This window comes from Parus major, chromosome 21 (genome assembly GCF_001522545.3).
Source record: "Parus major isolate Abel chromosome 21, Parus_major1.1, whole genome shotgun sequence".
NCBI classification, from domain to species: domain Eukaryota; kingdom Metazoa; phylum Chordata; class Aves; order Passeriformes; family Paridae; genus Parus; species Parus major.
In genome coordinates this window covers 4008554-4017774 of record NC_031789.1, presented here as the reverse complement: position 1 = coordinate 4017774, position 9221 = coordinate 4008554, and the positions used below count along the sequence as shown (strand labels likewise).

The following is a 9221-nucleotide window of genomic DNA, read 5'->3' as shown; positions in this document are numbered from 1 at the left end:
CGCTGAGGCGCTGAGCCCCGCCGGGCCGGGCCGGGCCGAGACGTGACGATGTGGATGCGACGGCTCCCGGGAAGCAGGTAGGACCGGGGAGCGATGGCCCCGCGGGGCAGCGCTTGGGGCATCCCGCCGCCGGGCGCGCTCGGCGACCGGCGGAGTTAAACCATGAACTTGGAGTGGGGAGTGGGGAGAGGGCTGGGGAGCGGAGCGGGCTGCGGGATGGGGAGCGGAGCGGGGAGCGCGCGGTGCAACCGGCAGCTACCGGCGCCCGGGGAGGCGGCCGGTCCGCGCTCCGCGCGGTGCCGGGCTCCCCCCACCCGGTTCCCTCCGCCCCGCTCGCCCGCCCTGCCCAGGAGATGGATCCGCGGTCAGCGTCCCCTCGCCGGCTGCTCGCTCCCCCCTGGACGCCCCGGCGGGGGCCGCTCGGGGGAAGGGGCTGGGGGGGCGTCCGGGACGCAGGCAGATGGATGGATAGACGGATGGATGAATGGATGGACGGATAGATGGATGGATGGATGGATGTGTTTGGGAGATTAATCGAGAATTGCAAAGCAGAGGAGACGGAGGCAAAGTGTTACGTAACACATTTTCATTACCGCTGCGAAGTCATCTGAGCCGAAATCTTGTTATTTCCATGGTGCTGTGGCTGGAGAGCCCTGGCCCCGGCCCCTGCCTGTGTGCGGCCCCGGAGCACAGTGTTACCTGGGTTTTAGTGGTTTGAGCCCATCTCAGCGGAATCGAGTGAAAGCAGCAGTGGGTTAAACAAGTGAGACCCTAAGGAGAAGTGAAATCCGCGATCTGTTTCGTTCTCCCCGACCCGGTTTTGTATTTGAAAAGTCCTGGGTTTGAGCGGTTGTGTTGGGCAGGGGTCAGACCTCAAACGTCCCTCCAACCGAGCGGGACGGTGGTTCCGGCACATCACCTGCTGCTGGGGAGAGGGGTCCCAAGGCCAGGAGTCCCGAGCGGCCACCCCACTCCCGCAGCTCGCAGCGGGCCCTGTGGCTGCTCCCCGAGGAGCAGGACTGGGTGGGCAGGGGAGCTGCGGGGTGAGCGCATGGGTGGGTGCAGCCCCCGCCACCAACCCTACCCCCACGCAGCACCTCGGGGAGCCCATCAGCCCGCGCCGCCCCCCGCGCCCCTGCGCTCTGGCAGAACATGGCTGCAGCTTGGGGGCAATGAGGGAGGCGGGCAGGGCCCCCCGAAACCACGGACAGCGAGTGGTGATGCGAGGAGCCTTTGTCCGCTCCCCGTGGGAATCGCTGCAGGCTTTGTCCCTCTGCCCGGGCTGTGGATGGAGTCCTGGAGGGTGAAACCTGAACTGAGGTTTTGTCTGTGCTGAGCAGCTGGGGGAGGCCCTTGGCCTCTCTGTTACACTCCCGTGCCGCGCCGCATATTCCAGAGGCACGTGGCGAGCCGGCTTCCAATGCCCCCAGTCCTTGTCCCGTGCCTCTGAGTGCTGCACCCCGACAGCCCGGGCACACGAGCACCTTCACTCTGCCGCCGGAGATGTCTGTCCATCCTTCAGCCGAGGATGCGCTGCTGCGTGTGGGAAGGACAGAGTCTGTGGTGATGTAGTGACCTTAGGAATTCCTCCTGGCGAAAGCACCTGAGGGTTTTCTCAGGGTGCCATGCGTTTGGATTTATTTCGTGTCAGGTGAAAAGCCCAGTGGAACTGGAGGGCCGTTTCCCAAGGCTGGCGCGGCAGAAGGCTGTAATCCTGGGAACAGAGGACGCCCTCTGCTTTGTTATTTTTGAGGAGAGTTTAGCAATGGAAACAGGAGCCCTCTGCTTGCTTCCCTCCTGTATTCATTCGCCTTGTGAATTTCTGGGCTGTGCATCCTGGATCCCCAGCACCAGGCTGTCCTTTCTGCCACCTCATCAGCTGCCAGTCCCTCCGTGTTTTATTTTTAATAAGAGATAACTTCACTGCTAACCTTGCCTGCTGCTCTCCCTTCTCTCTTACTCTAATTGCTTCTGGCTTTATTTCTGACATTTCCCATGTCATTTCTCCTCATTTTCTCGAAGACTACTAGAAAAATAGCTCCAGGAGAAGCACTGGAGCTTTGCAGCGCCCGTTTCACCCCGCGCAGCCTCTGCCTGGAGCGGCTGCCTGCGGCGGGGAGATGCTGCCGTGCTGCTCCTTTCAAGTCGGATCCCTTTTGCCCGGGGCGGTGGCAGTGCCCGACCTCGCAGTGAGCTGCGCTCCTCTGCCGGAGAGGGCAGGACCCGTGCAATGCACTGCTCGCAATTATTCGCTTCCTGCGAAGGGGAGCTGCCGCTCCGGTTCGGAGCGGGGCTGAGCAAGCAGCGCTGCCCTGAAAGCCCCTGTGAAGTCCTAGGGATGCTCCAGCCTCGCTCTGCTCTTGGCAGGTGTGGGTGCTGCGGGGCAAAATCTGTTCTTTGGGGAGGTGGCAGTGGCTCTGTCACTCCCTGAGTGTGCACAGACATACGTGTGCGTGCACATGCCTGCGTCAGTGCCTGCGCCCGCCTGCGAGGGCACGGCAGCTTTCTGCAGCGTGCCAGGCTTCCAGCGCTGCCGAGGACTTCCCCTCCATAGCTATGAATATAATGTTTTAAACAATATGCCACAGTTTTTACAGCATTGAGCTCCGGAGTGATTTGCAGTAGGAGTAAAACCACCGTTTGCAATTTCTCGGCGATTGTATAAAACAACTCATTAAAAGCATACATCCCTGCACATTGGCTCCGTGGAAACTTTATGGGCCTTGTAGTTACTGCCAAAGCAAACATTTTCCATGAATTTCACTCATCAGGTTCACACTGTCAAATGTAGATTCAGCCGCTCGTCAAAGATGCAAGCCTTGCAGTCTGGGAAGTAATGAGAGCAGTAAGCAGTGGGAGTTAATGGCCTCCACTGAGGAGTCCTTACTCATCCTGCATCCACACAGGGGCTGAGCTGGCTGCTCCCGGGTGGATTGATTGCCACAGAAATTCATCTGGTGTCACTGGCTTTGATACTTAACAGCCACAATAATGCTTGAATAAACCCCACTTTTATGCAGCGGTTCGTACCTCCATGCTGGCAGCAATTTCCCAGATGAGGCAAGGGGAGCGGCGCAGGGCTTCAGCAGCCGCATCCCAGAGCATGAATAACTGTTGTAATAACACCAGAGCCACCACCTTGTCATTGTGGTGTCTCCAGAGGGGTGGCAAGTGGGAGTTGTTGTGGTGCTGCCACTTGGCCAGGATGCTTGGTGGCTGCCCTGTGTGGCAGCTCTGTGCCAGCCCTCCAGAGACAGGACATGGGACAGGCAAGCTGCCAGCCCAGCTGCCCCTGGGGCCAGAGCACCACAGCTTGTCTCTGCCATATGTAATGGTCATCTGCTGGAAAGGAGTTGCTAATGTTCCTTCAGAGTTCAGCCTGTAACAGGGAGGGGCAGCCAGGCAGAGAACAGCTCTCCAACCTTGTTCCCACTTCCCTCACCCAATCTGATTTCAGGCTCTCCCAGTATGCCTTATTTACCTCAGTGTCTGTAGGTATGTATGGACACAGGACAGCGGTGAGTGCTGCAGGCAGCTCCCAAGGACAGCTCCATAGGGTGTGAATAAGCCACAGGACTTCCAGCAGATCTGAGGTTTGTTTTGAAAGTGTATGTATGCCTAAGCCTTTAAATATAGCAAATGGGAGAAGGACTGGGAGGAAAGATTACCAAGATCACAGGAACCCCATTGTGCTGAGCAGGAGGAGCAGGAGCTCCTCTGCTCTGGGCTGTGGTGCCTGTTGCTCTCCTTGAGGGCTGGTGGTGACCAAGTGGGCAACAGAAGTTCAAGCCCAACCGAGTTTGGGTTTGACAGCAGCACTCTTCTAGCAGGATGATTCCTGGAGGCTGAGTGTGTTGGGTGAGATCACTGGATGGTGTGACATTGTCGGTGCTTTCACCCCCTCCTTTAAAACAAAGGGGGTTTACTTCTGTTCTTCCTTCCATCTTCCTCCCTTCCATCTTCCTTCCCTCCCACGTTGGGTGGTGCTGCTGGGAGGGGGTTCCTGGCCAAGACCAGCATCCCAGCAGTCACTATGGGTTATGCACGACTGTTCCAAACCTGCTTGCTTGGCCCCTCCTTGCCTTGGCTCACTGTTTTCATCAGAGTGATTTTTTTTTTCACTAAAAAGAACATTAAACTTTGGACCTGAAGTGACTCCTTAAAAATGGAATTTGAGTTGATATGAATATTTCCTGTGGCTCTTCTTACTGGGACTTGCACCTACAGACTTTGATAGCTTATATAATTTCCTGTGATGGAGATGTACTTCATCTAATTTCACTTGGAAATGCATTGATTAAATCAGAACTGCTGAGAGATTTAAACTGAGTCTCAGTGGCCTGAACTTAACCGTGGGAGGTTTACCTGCCTTCATCCTTCAACATTAATTTGGTTTTATGAGGATTCCTTGTGAAATGAGGTTTTGTCTTCAGCTGAATCTCTTCTGCTTTCTGGGTTTATCAGTTGCTTTCTCTGGCCTCAGCAGCTCTGCAAGGCGAAGCTGCACTAAAGCCTCCATTCAGTGCAGTGCTGAGCTTCTTCACTGGGGACATGGTGTGGACCCATGGGCATTTTGGCTCCATCACTCCCCAGTGCTCCTTAAACTCTGCCCATAAAGCTGGAGGCAAAGCACCCACATTGCCTGTGGTGTAGTGGCAGGGCTGAGTGTTGTGTAGTGCTCATGTGGGGCCAGGGATGCTGGGTGTGATGCTCTGGGAGCAGGGTGGAGACCCCAAGTGCAGCTGTGCAGGAGTGTCCTGCCATCAGTGCTGAGAGATTTGGCATTTACAGACCCAAGAAACACTGAGAAACAGCCCAGCTTGGCTGGAGGTGGATGAGCAGCTCCATGGAGATGAGCAGGGGTGGGGTCAGCAGGTGCTGGGTGCCTGGGGCAGGAGGCCAGAGCACCCAATTGGACTCGCCTGAGGACTTATAAAAATAAATAAAGCCAGTCATTCACAAAGTGCTCATTTCCAACTCCGATCTGCAAAATGTCTCCTTGTGACTTGGAAATGATGCGTAGGCAGGAGATGCGCTTTGACATGCGATGATTTTTGTTGAAGTTTGCTCTGAAGGTCTTTCTCGGCAGCTCCACTTTCCTGGCAGTGCTGGAGCATCCCAGGGGCACTGTGTCCCTGCTGCCAATGGCTGCTGTGTCCCCACGAGCCAGAGCCATTGGGAGCAGAAGCTGTTCCCTGGCACAGCATCTCTGTGGGTATGGAAAGGACTCTTCAGCTCCTGCTGCCGAAGCTGGCAGGGAGGAGAAGCAGCGCCTTGGCTGCAGAGCTGCTCCAGACCCTGGCTGAAGCATCCACAGGATGAGGCTTAGCTGTGGTGAGGCGGGAGCGGTGAAGCTTTGCTGGCCTGGCTGCGATGCCAGCGCTGCCAGCTCCACTGACTTCCAAATAAAGGCTGAGCAGAAGCTGCTTCAAAAACAACACGTAGCCTGGGAGCGGCAAGGCGCTTCCTTCAGGAGGCAAGTCTGGATGCTTGAGGTGGAAAAACTGGAGCTCACCAGAGGGCACGTGCCCTAGCACAAGAGAAGCACGGAGATGGGGATGTGCTGGCGCAGGGGTGACCGTGTGCCGCAGGACACCGGCAGCACAGCACACACCGCGTGAGGAACCGCGCTGTGCCACACAGGAGAGCGGATCTGTGGCTTTCAGCTACAGCTCGGTGAGAATTGATGGCTCCTGTCCACGAGGGTATTGGCCATGCCTCGTCTGGGACGGTCAGGAGAAATTCCAGCTATGCTTTATAGCCCTATAGATGGGGAATGTGGCTGCATGATGCCAGCTGAGGAGCTGTGTAGAGCTGCTGTGCTCAGCGTGGGAAGGCTGGGGACTCGCTGCTCAGCAGCAGTGTTCAAGGTGCCGGTAAGAGCAAACGCCGCTAATTGATGTTGCCAGTTGACTGCACGCCATTCAGGTTGAAGATGTGACAAGGTTGGGGTCAGCCCAGGTTGTCCCCCCTGGGAATTGCCTGCCTAGCAAGCACAAGCACACTCGGCTTCCTCAGGGACGTGTTCCGTAATTGCCCGAGTCCCGTGTGTGACCCCAGCCCTGCCCCGTTGCCTGCGATAGCATCTCTGCTCTCTTTGCAGGACTCGAGTAATGAAGCATCATTAATTGACATGGACGAGGCCATCCACTTAAGGACCCACCAGAACGTGGGTGATGAATGCCAGGAGATGAAGCTGCACATCCCGCCAGGAGCGCGGCTGGCTCTGCCTCTTCCCGGCCAGAGCCAAAGCTTGGCTGAGTCCTCAGCAGTGGGGTGTTCATGTAGGGAAAGTGTGACCACTCCGGATGCCTGCAAGTGTTATTTTAGGAAGAACTTCCAAAATGAATCAAGCTTTTTTCTACAAGTATCTGTCATTCATGGGTTTTCTTACAAAGTTTTTCATGGAAAGGATGAGTTATTCATCTTGTTTTTTGTCTTTGTAAGAAGCTCTACTTTAGCATCATCTGACATGACATTCTCTGGGTTCCTGTCAAAGTGACATATCCTCTGGCAAAATCAATTTTGCTAATTTTGATGGGACGAGGATGGAAGTAAGGCTGCTGGCACAGGTGCCTTTGAAGGAAGTTGAGATACTGAGGGATGCAGGTCAACCCCTGCTGCAAACCCATTGGAGATAATGCTGCAAAAGTTTAATCTCTCCTGAAAAGGGGATTACTGGTTTTTTTTTTCAAATGGGTTGCAGAGCACAGTGATCCCTGACACACTGGCTGTTGGGCTGTGAGGGGATGCTGTGCCCCCAATGGCACAGTGTTTTTGAGGTCCTGGAAGCAAATCCTCACCAACACTTCGATCCACAAGGATTTTGCCACAGCTGTAGTGCGAGAGCCTGTGAGCTGCCTGGTTGCTGTATGCACAGTGAGATGGCCATGCCAGGGAGAAAGGCTCTTCTCCATGGCAAAGAAATTGCTTGGTGCTAAAAGGGATTTAAAACTCTCTGTGACAGGATCAAGAGTCTTTGCCCCAGAGTTCATTCCCGCTGCCTTTGCTTTCTATTTTAGCTTGGCTTTTTCATCATCTTTTTGGGCTGTTCTTTCTCCATGCTGAGTGTCACGCTGACCCTTCTCTGGCAGCAGGATGTCCCTGTGGTGGGGCTGGGCAGAGCTGGTGCTGTCTCAGGAGCCAGGGGGGCTGGGGGCTCCCCAGGACCACCAGCCAGAGCCTCGGCTGGGCAATGCAGTGTGCCCTGCACTGAGCTCCCAGCTCCTGCGCCTTGGCTTTCTCCAGGCTTCCCTACTGACGTTTCACACCTTCAAAGAGAGCTCTGGTGCTCCATTTTTTCCTATTGTATTTCTTGCTCCATAAAAGCCATCTGTTCCTCTTTCTGCTTTCAGAGTCTTCATTCCTCTCATCTTCTCCATTTCTGTTAGAGTTTATGGAGCTTTTGAAATTATTGACGTGTTCCCTGTGTTCATTCCTGAGGATGGCTGCTGAGGTTTCTGGGCAGACTGTGCATCTCTGGGCTGCTGGGGACTTCCCAGGAGAGAGACACATTTGGATCTGTCACTGCAGGCTGAATTGAGAGCATCTCCATCCGGAGACCATGGTGCTGGAGTGAAGACCTGAGTTAGCTGGATTTCCCTGTGTGGACATCCAGCCTTTGGCAAGGGGATGGGTTGGCTGGGCCCTGTGCTGGTCATCCAGATGCATCCAATGCTTGTCTTTGCTCCTGGGAAAGCGGAGCACTTTGGGAGGTCATAATTTAAAATCCCATTGTGAGGTATTTTCCCCCTGGGTGTGTTCCATGTTTGGAGGTGTTTCCCGTTGATGTGGATACCACAGTGGGCTCTGATGCACAGCTCCTGCGAATACACATTGTGTTACAAAGACACCACAGACCTCTTTTAATTGTTTTGTTTTAAAGCTTGTTAAGCTGCTACTTTAGATGTACTGAGCCAACTTATTTTTTTAGATCAAAGCATTTTCTGCATGCATTGTAATGACACCCTTGAGCACATTAATTTAGAAAATACGATCAGTGCTGGGTTATTTATCTGGAAAGCAGTGGGGTTAAAGGGCAGCATAAGCCGTAGCTTTGTGCCACAGTTCTCCTCTCTGTAGGTCCTTCAGTGCCCAGGGCTGAGTTGACTAAGTTGCAATCACTTAGAATCGCTTTGTGGATATGCATTCAGAGGAACAAAACCCTTCATGAGGCTCCGGCTGTGGTCTGGGATCTGGCAGGACTATTGTCATCCCACTGGGGAGAGCCTCACTTCTGCCATGCCATCCTCTTCCATCCCATCCCATCCAACAGTGCTGGGAATTGCATCCTGCTTGGACATGCCACTGCAGGCCTTTTATCCAAGGGGGAGGCCTGATCATCCTGCAGTTGGTTGTACAGGGGGCAGATGTGTGGCAATGGAAGAAAATTCGTGAGCAAAGCTGGGAAAGCAGGAATTCCTCGGATGGTGGCTGTGGGGAAGTGCACTGTCCTGCCTGTGCTTGTGTCCACAGCAGGGAGCCACTCAGCTCAGCCGGTGGCCTTATTTATTGTGGGCAGCATTAACACCAGAGATGATCTCTGAGCTCTGGTTTTAACACATGTCACAGTCCTGTTCCCTCAGCAGTCTGATTTTGGTACATGGGAGAGTGTTTTTCACTGCTGTGATGGGGATGGGGAAGGCAGCACCGTCTTGTGTGCCAGGACCTCCTTGGTCACTGTCAGGATATAAAGCCTGGGTAGCAATTCTGTGGTGTGCATGAGGAGATGGAATACATGAGGAGGTTTAGGTAGAAGCTAAAATAAGGAGGGAAAGCCTTGATTTCCTCAGGTTTACGGATTGTTTTTAATATCAGCAAGAGCAGAGCTTGAGACTGTGGCTCTTCTACAAGATTTTGGTGGATCTGGAAATCTGAAACTTCCCAGCAAGTTATGTCTGAGCTGGAGCTCTTGCTGCTGCCTGGTCCCAGCGCTGGTGCGGAACTCAAGGGGGGGACGAGTGGGGTAAGTTGGCGACAGGTGCCAGTTTGGGCTGGAAAGCCAGTGCTCACAAACCTCCTTTATCCGGGAGGGACAAAAGCCGAGTGTTATCGCTGCTGGGTTGATGAAACACCCCACTGTCCAGCCCTGCCACACTAAATGCACGCACTGTTTGCTGGCTGGGGCGGCCGGGCGGCGGTGGGGGAAGCGACAGCCATGCTGTGCCCGCTGAGGGGGATGCTCCAGTGGTACCCACACTGTGTTTGCTGGGAGGGATGCT

General features: G+C 54.6%; 1 protein-coding gene across 1 annotated transcript in view; it reads left to right on the top strand.

Annotated features, from left to right (window-relative positions):
• Nucleotides 1-6: 6 nt before the first annotated feature.
• The window catches only part of AJAP1 (adherens junctions associated protein 1), a 37448-nt gene continuing 28233 nt past the window's right edge, over nt 7-9221 (top strand). The window contains exon 1 of the mRNA XM_015648023.1: nt 7-77. Within this exon, the coding sequence (XP_015503509.1) occupies nt 49-77 (29 nt within the window). The 5' untranslated portion in view covers nt 7-48. The remainder of the gene's footprint in view (nt 78-9221) is intronic.